This window comes from Triplophysa rosa, linkage group LG20, assembly GCF_024868665.1.
Source record: "Triplophysa rosa linkage group LG20, Trosa_1v2, whole genome shotgun sequence".
In the NCBI taxonomy this organism is placed as follows: domain Eukaryota; kingdom Metazoa; phylum Chordata; class Actinopteri; order Cypriniformes; family Nemacheilidae; genus Triplophysa; species Triplophysa rosa.
The window spans coordinates 11,363,041-11,385,400 of NC_079909.1; the positions used below are offsets into that span (position 1 = coordinate 11,363,041).

Genomic DNA, 22,360 nt, shown 5'->3' on the forward strand with positions numbered 1-22,360 from the left:
TGGATTCCTGTGTCGTCACAGGGATCCTATTCCTTTTATTGGCTGAAAGCACGGCAAGGTGAAGGCAAAAAAAGCCCGCCCACCAGCCAACCGACGAGCGAGACCCGCTTACCATTAAGGTCATCTGCAGTGCGTCAAGGCGCTGCGCAGCTCGTTACTCTTGCCATAGTGAAGTTTAGGTTTGTCTGTTTGTTCACGGCATTTCAGTGATGGATGTTATATAAACGGTGGATATAACGCTGGATTTGGAGATCGTTTGAAACTGATAGATGTCGTGGTCCCACTGCTAAAAGATGCCGGACATGAACTACATGCAGCAAGTCAAACTAAAGTCATATTCGCACAGGATTAGTATTATCTGGGGACCTCTGGTCATTTGTAATAATCGCAGAGATTGTCTGTGATCTTAATCCCGTGCGAAACGGCCATGTCTGTAATTTGTCAAGTAAAAATTCCCCCACAAATTACCTGCCATATTTTGACGAACACCGAGGCCCTGTGATAATATTAGTCCAGTGCGAATCGGCATCTCTGCGATTTGAAATTTTGAACAAGATTTGGCGGGATCGTATCTCATTTTTTCAAGGTTTCTGTGCGCCTTTTCAGTCATCTTTCGCAAAGAATGGAAGCTGCGTTGGAGTGTTTTCACAGTATTTTGGGTGCTGGGTTATCGCTACATACCAGACAACAATAATATTGGCAGAGAGAAAATATTCACTGTAAAAAAACATGACAGGATCAGAAGAGCGAAACAAAAAAGAAGGAATATATGGAGATGGTTGACATGCATGGCAGCATGCGGTAAGGAACATTCTTCTGTTTACATACAACTACACCTACAACGACAAGACTTTCAAGTAGGGCTGTCAACGGTAACGCATTAACGCATGCGATTAATTATTTCAAATTAATCTAGCGTTACATTATGTAATCACGCTCTTATTCGTGTACAGGCTTTTAAACCACTTAAGTGCGATTTGAAACAGTTGCTTTGACATGTTCAATGAAGATAGCTTCTAAACTGTGGGACGTGGCAAAACGCAACGCGAGGTCCAGCCTGGTGTGTACAGTAAAGGGCTAAAGGCTGCGTCAATGAATGAATCTCTGTCAGACAGCGCATCCGTGTTAATTTCTCTTTCGTGCCATGTTTAGAAAGAGGGAAGCGCCTTCACGTCATTTCCGGGAGATAAGTCAGTAAATTCGAGTAAAATCACAGAGTTCACTTATCCAGTGCGAATGCGCAACATGATCACAGACAATCTCTGCAATTATTACAAATGACCAGAGGTCCCCAGATAATACTAATCCTTTATTAAATATACCAGAATAAATATATCCTTTATTTCCTAGTTTATTAAATATACCAGAAAAGTTTGAAGGTTAAAGAATCGTTAACTAGTGTAAAGTAGGCTTTGTAAATGATTTTCAGGGGAAAAAGAGAACTAATGGTTACCTTGTTTTCTGCAGTGAATGTTTTCAAATAAAAGCAGTTGTCCACTTTTTGCCATTTGTTTCAGTCATTCAGTCAATTTTACATTTATATTTAGATAGTGTATATCAGCTTCCAATGTTAAAGAATTATTAGTTATCGGTCAAAATTTACATATCGGTGCATCTCTACATTAAACCCTTTCGTGCTCATGAATCTATTTGTGATGAGTCTGAGGGGAGCATGAAGTTCTCACCTTGACATCTTCCCAAGCATCTTTTTCTTCTTTCAGAACACGGCTGGTGTGTAGGGGGGTCTGAGGAACTTCCATTGATTGCTATAATGACACAATCGCAACAAATCAATAAGAAGATTGCGAAATAAAACTGCAATGTACACCGGACATGAGCACACGACCTGCTGCAAAATCAAAACTCACATTGATCCAGGGGTGATTCATGAACTCTGTGATGGTCATCCTCTGTGTTGGCTCAGTTTTCAGTAATGTTCTGATAAGCTGTTTGGCTGAAAACAGACAGTCATTAAAAAATCTATGCTTATTCTTAGAAATGTGCTAAGCATGCCTTGAAGCTAACAGCATTCTAGGAAAGCCTTCCAGTCAATTTAACAAAATAGGAACTAGCTGAAATAGCTACCTTCCTCTGAGACATCAGACCACTCAGGGTTTGGAAACTCGTACTGTCCCATACGGATTCGTTTCTTCATACCAGGTGATATAGCCAGGCCATGGTTAGAATAGAAAGGTGGGTAACCACATAGCCTACAAGTGAAAGAAAAAAGTTTTGTAGCTAAATACATGTGACAGTTACGTTTAGTAGTTATAGTACATCAGACAAGGTTAAATGTGAAAAATCCAGTCGATATAGCAGACATTGTTTTTATTGGCCAAACAGACATATGAACAACACAAGACAGATTCACTTACAGAATATACATGATGACACCCAAAGACCACATGTCACAGGACTTGTCATACTTTTCTGGACCAAGAACCTCTGGGGCTATAACATGGAAAGGATGAAAATACATTTAAATGAAAATGTTTGATCTTGTATCAAAATACCCACGCAGAAAATAGAAAAATGTGTGTAATGTGGTTTGATCTCAACTTATTGATGATTATCAACATGATATTCTTACCAACGTAATAAGGAGTATAGCAAGGGGTGGCCAGTGAGTTGTGTGTGGTTGTCTCCTTTGCAAATCCAAAGTCTGTCAGTTTGAGAAGGGCATTGGGCCTTTTAGAGGTATATAACAGGTTCTCTGGCTGCAAGGTAGATGTTTAGAATGATTAAGATTTCAGTTAAGATATCAGAACATCTATACACCACCAAATGAATGATGCCCATCGTAAGACTTTCACCTTGACGTCTCTGTGTGCAATGTTTATAGCATGCAAATACTGAATGGCCTCTCCTATACTCTTCATGATATCTGATGCCTCTGAAAAATAAAGACAAATCAAGAAATTAGCCATTTATAAAGTTAAAATAAATAAAAGCCACTTTATAAAGTAAATCTGATAAAAAGTTAGGCAACTATGTACCTCTTTCAGTGAATGCCTGGTCCCCTCTGTCCTGAATCCGACTAAACAGCTCACCTCCATCCATACTTCAAAACATACAGAACAAGCAAATTAGGGATGTTCCCCGAATATTCAAATATTCGATCCGCAATAACTACTCGAATATTAAAAATGCTATTTGAATATTCCCATTTTTCATAAGAATAAAACTGCGTCACCACAGGGTTAAGTTACCATTAGGCTACAGAAGACCTTAGAGTTGTCACGTCTTATTTAACGCTTCTTCACTTCTTCTGTAATGATTTTTTAATGTACAGAAAATATCCTAATATTCCTAAATCTTTGTTCACTCAGATCGCAAGCTAGTTTAGATATTTTAAGTTTACACACTGGATGCCCGGATCTCGTTTTATGCTCGGCTCACATCACCATATTAAAATGTTTCAAAACTGGTGAGCCACAGAATCCGTTAACATTACTTACATTAGGTATAAAAATATCAACGAATATTAAATGATTAACAATAATTCATTTATTACCATTACTTGTTTGGAGCGGTTGTTCTTAGTAAATTCATATTCGTTCGTTAAAAATATATTAAGTAATGCTAATTTCAACAACTTGAACATGAAAATGTACATTTCACTGCAACAAATGTTAATGAATTTGGCCTTAACATAAGACTGCCACCTTTTTCCATACCTAAAAGCAAGAATTTTCTTTCTATAAGTTCAAATAGGGTTGTTACAGTCTGTAAATAAATTCGCACGGATGCTTTTTTTGTTTGTTTTAAAACGCGCTGTGATTCATTACCTTAGTTGAAATAAATAGGCCTACCTTATTTATTGATGCAAATCCAATGCAAAGCTAAACAAGACAGACACTGACCGTGAACGACAAAGAAAACAATATTTATATGCGTGCTGATCAGCAGAATATCTTCCTCAGATGACAGTCACGTAATCAGGGAATCAAGCACTATGGCTCCGTCTTTGTTGCGGGGTATTTTTTTTTTAGGATCTTAACAGTCGGCATGAGGTATCAAGCCCGTTTACTTTATTTATTATCAACATTATAAACAATAAAGCCAGATATTCTTGTCAAATCTGGGTTTTGTTACCGGGAGTTAGAGAAGAGCAGCGTGTTTTCCGCTGTCGGCTTGTTAAGCGCCGGCTTGTTGAACAGACTTTCACCAGAGTAAAATAAACCTATATGCTTGTTTGTTCTCATCAAGAACATGTAAAACAAAATAAACAAGATAACCATATATCACAGACTGTCAATATAGCCTACGTTGCGTTTTGTTCGTTTTGTTTTGTCTGTTTTCTTTTTGTATTATACCGTTCCGCGCAGGTTTAAATGCAGTTTTTATGTATTTTTCTATTTTTTCAACATAAAAAACGACATACAGGATATAATATTAATTAGGGATGTAACATTTCACCGTGAGCCGGTTGAAAATCGGTTATAATTAGCGACGATTCAAATCGGTTGAGGCTTGAACTGAATCGCAATACATTTTTTGAACAGCAGGGGCCGCTATTTTCACTGCAAACCTAAACGTGGATGCAGATATTTCTTAAATGCAAAAAAATCCAAGAAAAGCACAGACAGTATTAGTTTGTTTATATTAAGAGACTTTTTCTATTATTAATTAGTTATAAAATTGCAGTTTAGTTTTGTTATTTGAAATAAAACATTATTTTATCATACAAAGAAACGTGAAGCATTTAAGAAATAATGCAAGGGACGTTGTCCATTTCTAATTTGTTTCAACTCATTTTTTCAAAATAAATCGTGAGTAAATCGTGAATAAATCGCATCGTGAGATCAGAATCGTGAATCGCATCGCATCGTGAGCTGAGTGAATCGTTACATCCCTAATATTAATGCATGCTTGATGTGAAATTGTGACTAAATAAAAACGTAACAAATTACGTCATTATTAACTTAATTTAAATAAACCAATATTCGAATATTTGTTTTTTATGAGCTCAAATATTCGAATATGAAATTATTTAAAAATGCCCATCCCTAAAGCAAATCCGATTAAATAAAGACAAAACAGCCATTTCTTTAAAGGTCCAGAACATAACATTTAGCGGCATCTAGTGGTGAGGTTGCGAATTGCAACCAACGGCTCACTCCCCTATAAGGCCTTTATACACCTCTGAAGACATATTTATGTATATTATATTGCAATTCTGTCGACAGATCCTCCAAAAAAATGACCCTTTGAGACAATAAATAATTTCACAATGCAAATTGGCGAACGTGCTGGCCTACCACAACTTCAAATACATATAAAACCACATGAAGGGGGATCTTTTCACCTTTGCCCCCCAAGTAATCGTTGCGGTTATCATTTCCGATTATACACAAACCACTTCTAAGTGTGCAAGTCGGGTGAGTTAGATTTCTTGCAAGTATGCCAGTTGCGAGAAACTGGGTCAGTGGGCTTACAAAGACTGTCTCTCTCATCAGAAAAGAGAGGAAGGGGGGGAGAAAAAGGATGATTTCATAACGGGGACAGTGACTCGAAAACGTGTGATTCTTTGATGTGGCCTAAGAACATCTACTTTGCATTAGGGTAACATTACATTTCAAAGTGGAAAGCGAACACTGCCATAGGGCTCCGCTGATAACCGTGTTCATCTGCTATGCAAATGTGCAGAATTTTGCCGTTCTCACATCCTCACTATGGGCTGAAGCGTGCACGGTGAGTTTCATTTCTATGTTTCACCTACAACTGCAGCCGGTTTCACTTGAAATCATCAAACTTCTGACACAAATAGAAAAAACGCTATGAGTTTGACTGAGAACACTCGCGCTGAGAACACAAGTGCCGATGAACGACCGCAACACGTTTCTCTGCTTTCATTCTCACTAAACCCAGCAAATTTGCGTCCTGTCTGATAGCCAGCAAACACTACATCAGAATGTATAAGAAAAAAGCTGGGTTAAGATGAAGAGTATAATATGCAGAGACGTGAGGTTTATGGTACAAACCTCTAATAGGTGTGAAGCGGCACCCATACACCACCCCCCAAGACTATTCACATTGCACTGTGCTTTAACCATAACTTTTCTTAGAAAAACTACCCCAAAAAAACGTGTTGCACTAAACACTGTGCTGGCATTTTCCATCAGCTGCTGCACACTCAGTTCTGATGACCTGTAGATTCTGTTTCCTGAGTGCTGAGCAGTTGAAGGCCTTGGTCTGATTTCTTGTAATCTATTTTGATCTGCTGCAGTCTGTGGTGCACATTCAGCCATCTTATTTGAAAATTTCACCATGAGTAACAACATTGATATATGGATGATTTAAGAATGATGCCGGCGAACTAAACCTCCACAACATAATTTATGTTCTAGCAATGTCAAACATCATGGGACGGTTTCCCGGACAGGGTTTAAGCCTAGTCCCATACTAATTTAAATGTTAGAGGTGTCTTAATCGAAAACAACTTGCACTGACATATCTTAAAATATTTCAGTGTGATTGTTTTGTCTCAAGATGCCCACCAGTAATGTTTTTTTGTAAAGTACGTTTTTAAAAACAACTTAAATATCCTAATTTAACCAAGGCCTAGTCCTGGCTAGGGATGTAACGATTATCGGTTTAATGGTTTACCGTGATAATAACGCCCAACTGTTAGTATTACCGTGCCTTTTTTAATTACCGTTAAACCGTACCAGTGTTTCGGCTTGAAAATGTGACTTTCCCCCAATCTGCCATGACTAGGGATGTTATCGATATTATCGGCAGATAATGGCTTATAAATTAATTATCGGCATCGGCCCAATAAAGAAAATAACGCAGATATGCCTCGCCGATAGGAAGCTGTAATTAAATCATGCTTGTAAAAGCAGCACATTCTTACATTAACTGAGTGCGCAAAGAAATCCATCTCTGCGCCCGTCAGCCGCGCACTGCCTATTTATTGATTAACGTTTTTAACTAAAACACAGAGTAAAAATAAAGTTGAATCCTGCCCATCATCCATCGGGAGTAGACTTTGAACTTGAGCTCAAGCGTGCATAATATGCAACGCGCCGCCCTGTGACTTTCGTCTCTGCACACTGCCGTTTTTTAGTCTCCATTTCAAAGACACCTATGCTCGTTGCTTCTTTAATTAATATTCACCAAATTCGTTTTCCAAATGTTTTAAAATTATTTAGTTTATCATAATTTTAAAATGTGAAAAGTTCAGGGCTCGACATTAACGCTTGTCCGGAACAAGTGAATGTTTTGTATGGGCAAATGAGAGATAACTTTACTTGCCCGACTGGACAAGTAACTGGAAAAAAAATAACAACAGTGCGACATATATGTAGAATAATAAGAATATGTGCATTAGACAGAGCTGTGTGTTTGTGTGTAGTGCGTTTGTCGTGGTGGTGCTTGTTGTGTGTTACAATAATCAATGGCGCATCGCACTCGCAGTCCATGTAACTACATGCGGAGCTGAATCCTGTTATTTAAATGTCATCTGGCTGTTCTGCGTGTCTGAGTGAATTACGTGCACAGTTTAACATACAACAGGAGTGATGGTCGAGGATTTATCTGCGTCTGCACTGTATGAGGATGTGAACACACTTCCTCTCCAGAGTTGCTCTGAGAGTTTATTTTGCGAGCGTTTTACTGTTTGAGTGAAGCTATCTGCAAACAAGCATCTTCCCGAAGACCCACCAAAATAAAAAGTCCCGTTAAATTGAACACTGACAAAAAATACTGTGGTGTACTAAAGTATTTGCTTTTGAAAACTGTAGTGCCCTTGTAGTGAATTGATAAACACTGTATACTATAGTAAAGTTCAAAATCACTATAGTATCTAAGAATTTTCCTGCAGTTTACTATAGTATACTACAGTAATTTATGTGGACAAATATACCACTGTTGTATAGTTAAAAAGGAAAAATACACAACTGAGAAATATTCAAACAAATTTAGGTAATCTAAAAATGATACGGCCCTAATTTATTCATCTGTATGTATCATTAATGTCTTTTGTCAGTTACCTGTCTATTCATGATGAACTGCACTTGCATATTTTTTTTTTATGATGACAACAGACGATTTATACTCCTACAGTTTGGCCTGTGCTACCAAACTTTAAACCTTTCTAGCACCAGTCCTATGTGCAAAAAATGTTAACCTACAGCGTTAACACTAATAATAATTACTGCTTGCCTTTGTTATATAGCAGTCATGGAGAGTAGGCCTACAACCAAATTCAGGCGGACAAAGTAGACACTAGTTAAAATGCTTAGAAGCAAACTTTACCAATCTAGATCCGGAACAATTATATTGAGAATTCAAATGAAATATCTTTTTTTATCGTTGGACAAGTAATTTTTGTACTCGGACAAGTGAATGACAAGTTTACTTGTCCGAAGGACAACCACATGACAATGCTTAATGTCAAGCCCTGTGAAAAGGCACAGTCACTGAAGTGACCGGACTATGCCCCCTTGTTTTTTTCCACGGGCTCAGTGCTGGCGCTTATTTTTTTCCCATGCAGCTTATAATTGCGACCAAAGCCTGGCACTTTTAGCTGCGTAAAAACACCCGATGAATAGACAGCATATATCGGTATCGGCATCGGCTTAATTGAGGTGGAAATTATCGGCATATCAGATATCGGCAAAAATCCAATATCGTGCATCACTAGCCATGACTAATATTAATGTTATTTATGTGATGCAAATTAAACAAAAGTACATTTAAAGGTCAACTCAATATTAAATTTGGTTTACATCAGTACTTTTTTGACATTTCCAGAACACGTTAATAAAACCGTGATAACATTGATAATCACGATAATGCTGTTCGCTATAATCTTGATCCTGGTTTAAGCTAATCCCTGTCATGGAAACTCCCCCATGGGTTCAATTCCCAAGAAATGCATGTAAAGCCAAAGTTACTTTGGAGAAAATCATCTACCAAGTCTGGAAAGTACATCCTGCACTCACTCGTCTCAGCCTATTTCGTTAGAAACCATGGTTCTTTGTCTCATTGATAAGGCTATCATACCCAAAGAACCTCTTGCATTATTAAACACGAAACAGTTCCGTTACTAACGTTCCAATGCTCGTTTGTCTGACTAAAACAGCAGTAATTGAAAAAAAATCTAAAGTCATCTAAGGTCAGTACTTGTTACGTTTTTAAAAGGAATGTAAAATGATACTCCTAGTTAATTTGGCAATCCTCATAAGAATCAATCCTGCGGAAATGTGGACATGAACAGGAAGGGTAAGTCAAGTGGAAACATACCGCTGTCTCCACTCTGGTTCTTGGTACACTGAAAATTTCCAAAACTCAACAATTCTGGAGAACACAGAGTGCAAGAAAACAGCTGACTTTCAGCAAAACGGTGTTCTGCTAATAAGACGACTTACATTGCATTCTGAAAGTATTCAAAGCGCTTCACTTTTTCCACATTTGGTTATGTTACAACCTTATTCCAAAATGGATTAAATTATTTATTTTCCTCAAAATTCTACAAACAATACCCCATAATGACAACGTGAAAGAGGTTTGTTTGAAATCTTTGCAAATTTATTAAAAATAAAAAACGAAAAAAGCACATGTACATAAGTATTCACAGCCATTGCTCAATACTTTGTTGAAGCACCTTTGGCACCAATTACAGCCTCAAGTCTTTTTGAGTATGATGCTACAAGCTTGTCACAACTATTTTTGGGCAGTTAATGTTTCTATTCTTCTTTGCAGGACCTCTCAAGCTCCTTCAGGTTGGAAGGGGAGTGTCGGTGCACAGCCATTTTCAGATCTCTCCAGAGATGTTCAATAAGGTTCAAGTCTGACTCTGGCTGGGCCACTCAAGGACATTCACAGAGTTGTCCTGGAGCCACTCCTTTGTTATCTTGGCTGTGTGCTAGGGTCATTGTCCTGTTGGAAGATGAACCTTCGCCCCAGTCTGAGGTCCAGAGCGCTCTATAGCAGGTTTTCATCGAGGATGTCTCTGTACATTGCTGCATTCATCTTTCCCTCGATCCTGACTAATCGCCCAGTTCCTGCCGCTGAAAACCATCCCCACAGCATGATGCTGCCACCACCATGCGACCATGCGGATGGTATTGGCCAGGTGATGAGCGGTGCCTGGTTTCCTCCAGACATGACGCTTGCCATTCAGGCCAAAAAGTTCAATCTTAGTTTCATCAGAGCAGAGAATTTTGTTTCTCATGGTCCGAGAGTCCTTCAGGTGCCTTTTGGCAAACTCCAGGCAGGCTGTCATGTGCCTTTTACGGAGGAGTGGCTTCCGTCTGGGCACTCTGCCATACACACCTGATTGGTGGAGTGCTGCAGAGATGGTTGTTCTTCTGGAAGGTTCTACTCTCTCCACAGAGACATGCTGGAGCTCTGTCAGAGTGACCATCGGTTTCTTGGTCACCTCCCTGACTAAGGCCCTTCTCCCCCGATCGCTCAGTTTGAAGAGGAAGCTCTAGGAAGAGTCCTGGTGGTTCCAAACTTCTTCCATTTACAGATGATGGAGGCCACTGTGCTCATTGGGCCCTTCAATGGTGCAGAAAATTTTCTGTACCCTTCCCCAGATCTGTGCCTCGATACAATCCTGTCTTGGAGGTCTACAGACAATTCCTTGGACTTCATGGCTTGGTTTGTGCTCTGACATGCACTGTTAACTGTGGGACCTTATATAGACAGGTGTGTGCCTTTCCAAATCATGTCCAATCAACTGAATTTACCACAGGTGGACTCCAATCAAGCTGTAGAAACATCTCAAGGGAGATCAGTGGAAACAGGATGCACCTGAGCTCAATTTTGAGTGTCATGGCAAAGGCTGTGAATACTTATGTACATGTGCTTTTTTCGTTTTTTATTTTTAATAAATTTGCAAAGATTTCAAACAAACTTATTTCACGTTGTCATTATGGGGTATTGTTTGTCGAATTTTGAGGAAAATAATGAATTTAATCCATTTTGGAATAAGGCTGTAGCATAACAAAAAGTAGAAAAAGTGAAGCGCTGTGAATACTTTCCGGATGCACCGTATCTCTTTTTCAGGAGATTATGTGACTGCTTTCGGTTTGTGAGGGTGCTATGCACCCAGTGTTTGACCTAGAATGGACTGACACTAGCATACGTTCACAAAAAGAGTGAGAGCAACTGTGTGTAACTTCTTGCATTGTGCAATGTGTTATTTGGCTTATTTTATTCAAATCATAGGTACATACTGTACATACAATTCAGATGCATTGTCTAAATGTGCTGCCACAGCCGTTTTTCCTGCCTATGCCCCCTATTGGCAAAGTACGAGAAAACACGGACCACCGAGAAAGACAGCTACCTCCAAAACCATTAAAATATCCTCACATCTTTGCCTACTGGCCAAAAATGGTGACAAATATTTCCTTTTGACTTCCTGTAAAAAAAAAAGCCAGCATCAACACGACACCAAGAGACCTCATAATCAAAGAAATGGAAACAGGAAGGTGTGATTTCTGTTCCTCACATCAACATATGAGAGAATAAAGGCGTTCGTATCGTTGGCTTTCCAGATCAAAAACTTGAATGAAGATGTCAAAAGTGCATCACTTTGATGTTATCAGTGAAAGCAGACGTTTCAGCAAACCAAATCATGTTGAAACCAAACAAAAGAAAAACTCTTGCCCTGTAGATATTACGCATGACATGCAATAACCTGTGTCTGTTTGTTGCATAACTCCAAAAGACCATTTCAATACAAACACTACACATCATTTCAGAACATCCTATGGTTCATGAACATCTACCAGCTACACCAAAATGTGAAATCAGATAAAAAACTGCACTAGACTACTCCATATTCACAGCAGTACTATTTCCCCTCCCTTAAACGTTTCATATAATCAGTTCAGTAGTCTGCAAATTAAGCAGCCTATTGCTGACTTAACCATAACATTATTATTTTGTGTCATTATGTGACAACTTGCATTTTGATCATTGCAGGGACCGTCCCAGAGAAGCAACTATGGTTTCCTTGTCTTGTTGAAAAGTACAATGGTGCTCGGCAGAGAGGGAAGTAGCTATATGTTGCAGTGAAGTGTGGGAAGCAATGGTGTTGCGTTTATGCATATTATAGTCTATATGGAGAAGAGGTCACCGCACCACGTCACACATTTCTGGCGGACGAGGGACTTTTCAATTCACTCAGACATGAAAGGGTCCTACAGGTGCCTGACAGATTATCGTAAGTAGCGTTTAAACACCTGCTGGTAAGCCATTTACACAGATGAGACGCTAAAGCCTCTCTAAACCAATGTAATGATGCACCAGGTGATAATGCATTAAAGAGATTTTTCAACAAAACTGATTTGACCTCTGTAAATCCACCTTATTACTCATTTTCCTTGTATATTCTTGCTGAAACTCTTGGCCACTTATCTGAGCATTATTGTCATAATGTACTTTCAGTGTATTACAGCAACTATTCAATTAACTACTATTGTGTACTGCATACATCGTACGGGTTCTGACAAAATGGATGTATAAATACAATTTAAAATTAAATGTTTTAATTTTTGGGTTCCTTAAGACGTAAAAGCCGAGCAGTGTAAAGAAGAGGGGACAAAAAAAATAGGATCAAGAAAAAATGAGAATAAAAATCCTGATTGCTTAAGGTGAACTGATCATAAGGTTATATTCAGTACTGAAATGTTGTAAATTCCTTTGAATTGCTTTTTTAATGGAAAGTTGTCCCAAAAAAGGTGAAATATAAAAAATAACAACAATTCAGGGCATGTCACTCTCTAGACAATAATGAATACAGGTGACTCACCACTCCATTACAATAAGAAGGCACTTCCTGTTTTGGTAGAGGTTCTCATAGACGTCAACAATTCTGACGATATGGGTACAAGAGGAGGCTCGCCAATGCAGCTCCACCTCTCGTCTCGCTTTGGGACAGTCATGAAGCATCTATAAGAGTGGATGAAGAGAAGAACAAGTATGAACAGTTATTACTCAAAACTAAAGTTGATCTGAAACACACATACAGCCACAGAAAAAAATTAAGAGACAACTACAGTTTTGCCTTTAATCAGCATGTCTGCATGTGCTGCGGCTATTCCAGTCAAGTGTCTGTTGACTTTCAACAAAAACAAACTGAGAAAGTCACCCAACAGCAATGTGAATGCAAAAAAAAATGCATGAAAGTTGTGAAAAGAATCACTATATACCACTAAATCCATTTTTTGTTGTGTGTTGTTTCAACAATTATGAACTATGAATTATGAACTTTGCAGTATTCAAATACTGCATCTTTTTTGTTTGTTTTTCATCAGATTGTCCCGTTTCAATTTTCTACAAAAAATGCAAATGAAACAATATTTTTATGTGGAATTTGGGAGAAATGTTGTCACTAGTCCACAGAACAAAACAAACATTTCATTTTACTGATCATGACATGCACCTATGAATAGCAAATTCAGAAAAACTCAAAATAATTTTGAAGCGGTCTTTTGAATTTTTTCCAAAGCAGTGTATATCATATGTATTCTATTTACATAATATATGATGATATACATTATATATGTATACATGAAAACATATTATACATGTATACAATTGTATAGATCACGTATCACATCTATACAAACACACACACATTGTAAGACATTGCATGTTTACAATTATACAGTAATCTGTTTGGAAGGATTTCCCATCGGAAATAAATAAGCTCCAATCATTATCAAGACTTGAGTCCAGATTTCTGAACATATGCCGCCCCCTACAGATGACAAAGCTTAATAACATTGAGCTGCAGTCTTTGTAAATGTTCCATTTATCACTCTGCAGACAGAGCAAGTACACCTAAGAATGTCTGCCATGTGCAATTTTTACTTTTACTGTAACACAACCCTGTATTGCTAAAAATTCAGAGGTCATATGACATGCTATCTCCCAGGGGGAATATTCATGAAAAATTTAATGTTTTCCTAATGTGTCAACATAGGAGTTGACTGTACTACTTCGATTCTTTTACTATTCGAGTATTCTACTGATTTTCCATCGATTAATCGGGTATTCGGATAATAAGTACTTTTTCTTTATTAAAAAGCAATACTAAATATACTAGAGATAGTAAGACAGGTCTCTTAAAATGAGTAAAACAACTAATTTGTTTCCCTTTTAGAACAATTAAAGTTTTTATTGCTGAAATTGCATACATTAACTTCTGTGAAAACTAAACCCATTTAGTACATTCCATTGCCATATTCAATTCAAAATACAATATAATACAAATATATAAATAAGAAACATGAATAAAAATACTGTAGAAAGAATAATTTCAAAGATAAACAACTAACTTCAGCTTATGCATGAAGCATTTAGTTTATCTAAATTAGATTTAGTTTCTTTTTTTACAATTAAATAGTAATATATACCTTATTATTATTTTGCCAGGTTGTCGGAAGACGCTTATTTTTTAGTATGTCTGTTTCTTCACTCAAACAATAACATGTTCGTGAAATAAACTCTCAGAGCAACTCAGTGAAGTTCATGTCTATTCAACGCAGACGCAGACAAATTCATGAGCATCACGCGTGTAGCATGTTAAACTGTGCAGTTCATTCACTCAGACACGCAGATCAGACAGACGACATGTGTAAATAACAGGATTCCGCATCTAGTTTGATGGACTCAATGCAGCCGGAAAACAAGTTTCACTCGCAAAATAGACTAAAACTAAGTAAAACAGCAGTTCACCATTTAAATTAAATTTATCATTTATTAATCAGAATGAGACATACGTGTGAGCGTGTGAACAGACTAAAATGCGTGTTTCTCATGGTAAATGCGTGAGACTTGAGAGCCCTGTAACATTTAGCGGGCTGTGCGTCAGTAATAACGGTCCGTGGGGAAACGCAGCGCTCCGTGTGTACTGTAGTTAAATGGATTAAACGAGGCTTCGAGGCAACAAAATTTGCCTCTATGATTTTTTGTATTCGAATTACTCGAGGAATCGTTTCAGCCCCATCTACAAATAAGGCATGTTATACTGTACCATACCACAAAGTTATGTATGACAAGCAATGGAAAGAATCTATGGGGGGTTAGCAGGCAGTCATTCCCTCATGCCTAGAAAGCCAACTTACAAGTGTAAGGATTCCTCTCTTTGCCCACATCACACGTACTCACATAAGCTTGCAGGGGGCTAAGAGAGCTCATTCTGGTTAGTCTCAACCAACACTAATGTACACCTTTTCTTCCAGCAACACTTCAGATTATCTAGACACACTCCCCAAATGTAAAATGGGACTCAAATACATATACACAGAGAGAGACATTTTAAAGTTATGAAAGCTTGTAAACCTCAGCTGCTTAAGGGATAGTTCACCCAAAAATAAAAATTTGAATAATGTAAATTTTTATAATTTATAAAAAAATTATTAATTTACTCTCATGTCATTAAAACGTCTTAATGCCTCTTTCTTCTGTGGAACACAAAATTAATTATTTGTTAGAAATGTTTCAGTGGTTTTGTGTCTGTACAGTGGGGGCCAATGTCATTTGGTTACCAACGTTCTTCAAAATATCTTCTTTTGCATTCTGCAGAAGAAAACAAGTCATGTAGGCTTTAAATTGCATGAGGGTGATTCAATTATGCAAACTTTATTTTTGGGTGAACTATCCCTCGGAGTCGCAGGCACATCAGGTGATGTCATTCACACTCTCAGGACAGGCACTGACAGTCACAAAGATTTTTTGTTACATTTGTTTCCACTGAATGTACTGTAATTTTAAGTAGCATTATTAGTTTTATGTCTTAACATTTGTATTTTAATTACAAAACAATTAATTTCTCACAACTTTAAAATTGGCAAAGGCAACTCAAATATACAAACTAAAAACACCTTCAGTAATTGATGTAGTTAATAGTGCACTCCACTATTATTGGTACCCTTAGTAAATATGACCAAAGGCGGCTGTAAACATTTGTTTCTCGTTTTGATCTTTTAAAATTCCAACATTTCATTGAAAGAAAACAATTTGAAGTAGGGGGAATATCACATTTAAAAAAAAATCTTCCATCAATGTTGGCCACAATTATTGGCACCCTTGTATTTAATATCTGCAACCTCAATTTATAAGAAAAACAGCTCTGAGTGTTTTCTTTTCAGTCTGATGTGGTTTGAGAATACATTGAGAGACATCCGAGTCTATTCCTCCATTAAGAATTTCTCCAGATACTTCAAATGTTGGTGCTCCCTCTTCTTCAGTTCATCCCACTCATTTTCTATAGGGTTCAGGTCAGGGAACTGGGATGGCTATGGAAGGATCTTGGTTTTGTGTTCAGTGACCCATTATTTGTTGATTTGGATGTTTGTTTTGAACCAATGTGCTGATGAAAGATCTAATCACAACCCATTATAATATTTCTATAACAGCAAGTCGGGTTTTGATTTTTATATCTGTTGGTATTTGATATTATACATGATGCCATGTATCTGATCAAGATGTCCAGAAAAATCTCATTCTAATTCACAAATTCATTGTTGTTTTTTCAAGCAGGGATGGTGTTTGCAGTAAAACCACAGGATCCACAAATGTACCATTTTCTATATATAGTAACCATACTCCAATTAATCTATTTTTAGAAAAACCATTGTAACTAAAAATACCATAGTTTCATTATATTAGCTATAGTTTATGTTTGTAGTTAAACTATGGTAATACAAATAAATGGTAATAATCCAACAAACTTATGGCTTCTACACTTTACTATATAAAAGAACCTTACTGGTAAATTGATGCTAAAACTGGTAAAGGGAATATAATATACAAAAAAAAACACTGCTCATAAATAAATATAGGCCTAGGGGGCTAATTAGGACAATAAGTATGAGGCTAAATGATCATACAGGATTATATCTAAACTAAACATATATGTGCTAAACATATAAAGCTCTTAAAGGAGTTGTTTACTTCAAAATTTGTCCCCATTGACTTTCCATAGTAAGAATAAAAATTGCTATGGAAACTCAAGGTGGGGCAAATTTGAAGTGAACTACTCCTTTAATACAACTGATACTGTGAGCTACTCAGTGTATTCAGTAGGTTGCTTCAGGGGCATAAGGTATACGACAATAAAACAATGCACCACTGACAAAGGAAATTTACTTTTAATACTTGAGTACTTTTAAAAGCACGTACTTCTGTACTTTTACTTAAGTAAGAATCTGTCTTTACAACTTTTACTTGTAGTGGATATTAGTAGTAATATTTGACCAGTAGTATCTGTACTTTCACTCAAGTAAGGAAGTTGTGTACTTCGTCCACCTCTGCGTCTGGCACGAGCTGCGCAGAGACACATCTTCTATATATTTGATGTTATTTTCAATAAAAGAGTTATAAAAAGTGAGGCGCGTCTTCTTTATACAACGTGAGATGCGCAGACATGCGTCTTCTTTATACAACGCGGACTGCGCAAACTGCTCGTCTTCTTTATACAGCGCGGGCTCCACAGTTATTCTGATGTTATATTCAATAAAAGAGTGATACAGTGAGGCGCGTCTTCTTTATACAACTCGAGCTGTGCAGACACATCTTTATGTAAGGGATAATGTACAGGCAGCCGGTTATCAACACAGAAATAAGGTGAGGTTTTGTTAACAACTCAATTTGCAGCCGGCAGCACAGAGCAACGAGCGTCACCTGATGTCAAATGAAACATTTGTTGGAATCACCATGCTGGCTCAACATCATCAAGTCTATCAGCCATTGGCGATGGACGATGGCATCGTCTATCGGCCCAACCCTAATAGACACACATTGTCTTTCAGGCAGATTTGCAACATTAGTCCATTAAAACGTCTTAATTATTGCCCTGAGGTTGGAAATGGGAATTTTTATTTTTTCAACCTCTTAAATTCACTTTCTATTTTGTGTAGCTCAACAATCTTTTGCTGCACATCAGGGCCGGTATTCACAAAACATCTTAAGGCTAAAAGTAGCTCCTAACTTGCTGATTTAGGAGAAACTCTTAAAAATAATGGCCGTGTCTGTCCTAATTTAGGACTCCTAATTTTTTGTGCTAAGAGTATTTCACAAAGCGTTTTAGCACTAAAACTAGCTCCTAAAACTGTGAGACGTTAGGAGTAGTGAAGAGGACTCCTAAGTCACTAAGACCAACTCACAACAATCCTAAAATGGCTGTAACACCGGCAGTCTACCTTGAAACTTAAACATTTTAGAAAGATTTCATGACAATGAGCTCAACCATAAAGACTACTAATATCTGCTAACTGTTAATGAGACAGGCAAAATGCTTACAATTAACTGAACATTTACTTTATATGAACATATAGTTTATTTGCACAAGATAACTCCTTTTTTAAAATAATTCAAAAAATCACGTTGTTTATTGTGTTTTGTTGTATTTGTTAGCTGTATTTTTTAAAGTTATTGTTACTTAATAAAAAACAATAAAAAACAAACAAAATGCAGAATAAAAACTTTAATTTAGAAAATAAAATGAGTTATTAGTTCTTGTAAATGAACTCTTCACTTGTTGAATTAGTAATTTAGTGTATATTTTATCATCTTAATTTGAATACGTTAATAGATATTAAAACATTTTATTTGAATATGACCACATTTTTGTTTTAAGATCTTAATTTAAATATGTCAGCATGAGACCCCTATACTATAATATTTCTATGATTAAATGACTGACAGAGACCCATCCACTGTGGTCATAGTCAGTAAACTTGCTGACATCATCCATAGCAACGAGGTCAACCCCGCTTTTTTTCTTAGCTTAACATTTATTTCTGTTCCTTAGTAAAAGTTGCTCTCAGCAGCATTGTGAATAGCTTTTATGTTGAAACTCTTAACTAAAAACTTTTACTGCTGTTTTGGAGAGCTCTTAGTGTTATGATAAAATGTTTTGTGACTACGGGCCTAGAACGATATTCTTTGTTTTTACCCATTGTGATGAATGAGTAAGGGGGTTTAGGCTTTGTGTTACTTAATATTATTCTCCAGTGAAACAAGAAGTCATGACTGGACAACATCATGTTTCTTGTCACCTTGGTGTGCTCAGAAAATGTTAATATTAATGGGAATATACATATACACACATATTTTTTTTGACTCAGAATTTCTAGGGGTGCCAATAATTGTGGCCAGGGTGTATTAGAGAAAAACTTTTTTTCACAATGTGATATTCCCCCCACTTCAAATTGTTGAAAACTTGAATGAAATGTTGGATTTTTTTTAAATCAAAGATCAAAACGAGAAACAATGCAGATTTATTTTTACAGCCTTCTTTGCTCATATTTACCAAGGGTGCCAATAATAGTGGAGGGCACTGTATGAAAGTTCTCACATCCATCATTTTGTATGCAAGAACAAGGCAACAGTAAACAATGGCAGGCAGTGTTGGGTAAGTTACTCTGAAAAAGTAATTAATTACTAGTTACATATTCAATAGTGTAATTAGATTACTGTACAAATTACTCTCTCCAAAAAGTATTTAATTACTTATTACTAATTACTTTCTATATCCTATATCAACCTTGATTAGTTAAGTGATTCAAGGATAGACAATAAACGGCTCTTTTAATTAATTCAAATAAATAATATAAAACTACATAAAGTGGTATTATTAACTTACCAAAGTATTACAAATGTGAGAATTATACATTGAAGCACAGATTTTAAAGTTAGACTTTGAATTTTGATGTGAGTTCCACTATTGCACACATATACTTATATTACACAAAGTATTTAGTTTAATTACATCAGAAGTAACTAATTAAATTACAAAAAATTGAGTAATCCCTTACTTTACTTTTCAAGGGAAAGTAATTAAATTACAGTAACTAATTACTAAGTAACTAGTTACACCCAACACTGATGGCAGGTCAAAATGATCTTTCTGGGTAAGGTGAGACACACATCATTGTTCGAGGAAAGTGTTGACACAGACCACATTTATTGCCGTCACTCACTGGTCTAATGCACGTTTTAATGAACACCAAAGAGAAAAGCTTGAGAACAACACTCTTCGGCAATTCAATTTCTGCTCCGTCATTCTGAGTAAGGTTAAAGCACGCATACCATGTCTGTGTAACTAAGGCAGCACTGAAAGAAACTGCGTCATAAAAGGGCTCTAGGTCCAACTTGGTGTATTTGGCTTGCGTCATGGTTTCTGGAAGGCAGCCACGAAAACCTCCCCTCCGTTTCAATGTAACTGGGACATCTATATTGGACTTTGGTGACTTAAGTCAAAGATATTAAATGTCATCAGCAAATCTGGTGTGAGTGAGAGAGAGGACAAGACATATGGCAGGTGGAATGAGCTTTGTTTTGTATGTGAAGGGGATATGAAAAAGGGGGCGGTGTCACGTGTGGTGTCTGTCAAGAGGGAGGGTATTGGTTTTCTCCTATGAAACATGTGGTGGGGCTGCGTGTTCTCCTGTTTCACTGCCAAGCCCAAAGCAACCTTGATATCTTGCTAACGTCCTGACAACAAACAACAACTTGCGAAGACTTACACAAACAAATATGACACCCACAATGGCATTCGGGCACATTAAGTAAAAACATAAGGGAGTTTTAGAACTCCAAACAAAGTCTTCTAGTTACATTTGCTTATAAAACCATTAGCATCCATTTCTGTGCCTCGTTTCAACATGTACTAACTTACTAAAGAGACAAAGACATTTTTAAATGAGAGCTAAAAAAAAAGCTCAAAATATACAAAAAAACTCAATATCATTGGAATCTTTCCTACTACCAAAGATCTGTTTCTTTAATACCACCAGATCGGTAGGAAAATCGTGTCCATCTGTTATCAGTGGTTTGCCTTCACCCGCTCAGTGGGCGAATGGCAGATGTGGCCCAGCACAAAAGAGACCCTCCGCATACACACAAAAGAGCAGGGTGAGGGGGTCCTATAGGATGTGAGGGGGGGCGAAGGTGGAGGGTCTTCCACCTGCTTCTGTTTAGGGACCTAAAAAGCCTTTAAGCTACTTACTATCTTCATTTGGTAAAAAGCTCTTTGTCTAAGGATGTATTTGCAAGACTGTGCATGTGTGTGTTCGCTTGAGCGTGTGATGACGTACTATTGGTCATTGTGATGAATGGTCATCCACATGATAGGGTAAACATATTTGTTTCAAAGTGTCTTCATCTGATTAAAGACATCTGCCAGTGAGCCCCAATAACAGTGAGATTTAACTAGCTGATATGAGGCATTTAACTTTATGAACAACAGGGGCTTTGGCCATGAAACATAACAACATCTAAAGAAGAGACACATTATCTTCCATTTTTTTCTTTATAAAAGACTTTGTAGCATGATTCAACCTTCTCAACCGACTCCACATTATGACAGACTGCTTTTTAACAGTAAGTCTCTTTACTCTGATTCAGTAAGTTTCAGTACTTCGATTCAATGATATGCCATTCTTGTTTTCCTCTCAGTGTAAGGGTTTCATTTTTAAGCATTCTGAGAAGAAAGTATATTTGCTGCCAAAACAACCTGTCATCTGCTAACCCATAGCATCACTTACGGTCACCTCGGGCACTGGATGACACATGAAGTGCATAATGTTTTGCAAGACAAAGGCTGCATTTGAAATTGCGCATTCGGTTACTCATGTACTATTCAGAATATAGTTAATACAATACGCACAGAAAACATTTGGGAGTGACCATGGCGTATGAGAGTAAATCTCCTAAATCAAATAGGCGCACGACAGTTAAATACAGCAGTCACTTCCGATCTGAGTGATTCATCTCATTTAATCCTTATTTACAAGATTGACACTCCTTACTAATTAGGTAATACTTACATAATTAATACGTTACACAATAGTAATTACAGTATTTGCAGTAAAACTAGCAGCTTATTTTAAAAAATTTGCACAATTCTTTCACTTTCTATTACACTAGCTCGGCGGTCGTTTCGACAGGAGTATACCAAGAATTGCCAAACAACATTACATTTTTAGTCATTAATAACTGGAATATAGCTGACAAATGGGTTAAATGGGGTTTTCAAACTATTGATAAACAACGATTTAGCTTCTCACAGCAGTGAACACACAACATGAAGCCCCAAAACGTAACCATTTCTTATTCTGAATGAACACACAAAATTCATCCACCAGGTGTCCCTGCATGTTCAAGAATGCACGTATGACTAAAGAAAGACCGTTAAAAGGTCACTTTCACTTCTACACATCTAACAGCCTGCCTTCACTTCCTCAACATGACTGTGTGTGCTATCTACCCTGACCCATTCAATTCCCACTTCTCATAAGCACACTCTGCAGTTCTAACACACACACACCAAATCTGTGGATGGTATTTCCGTGTTATCAGATGACATTTTGTTCACACCACACCA

The 22,360-nt window shown here is 37.2% G+C and overlaps 1 protein-coding gene across 1 annotated transcript in view; it reads right to left on the reverse strand.

The window, feature by feature from the left end:
• mapkapk2a (MAPK activated protein kinase 2a) overlaps window positions 1-22,360 on the reverse strand; it is a 47,939-nt gene that overhangs the window by 2,220 nt on the left and 23,359 nt on the right. The window contains exons 2-9 of the mRNA XM_057362098.1: window positions 12,776-12,915; window positions 2,997-3,061; window positions 2,814-2,893; window positions 2,591-2,717; window positions 2,376-2,451; window positions 2,086-2,210; window positions 1,869-1,954; window positions 1,686-1,766 (exon numbers count right to left, since the gene is read on the reverse strand). Of these exons, the coding sequence (XP_057218081.1) occupies window positions 1,686-1,766; window positions 1,869-1,954; window positions 2,086-2,210; window positions 2,376-2,451; window positions 2,591-2,717; window positions 2,814-2,893; window positions 2,997-3,061; window positions 12,776-12,915 (780 nt within the window). The remainder of the gene's footprint in view (window positions 1-1,685; window positions 1,767-1,868; window positions 1,955-2,085; window positions 2,211-2,375; window positions 2,452-2,590; window positions 2,718-2,813; window positions 2,894-2,996; window positions 3,062-12,775; window positions 12,916-22,360) is intronic.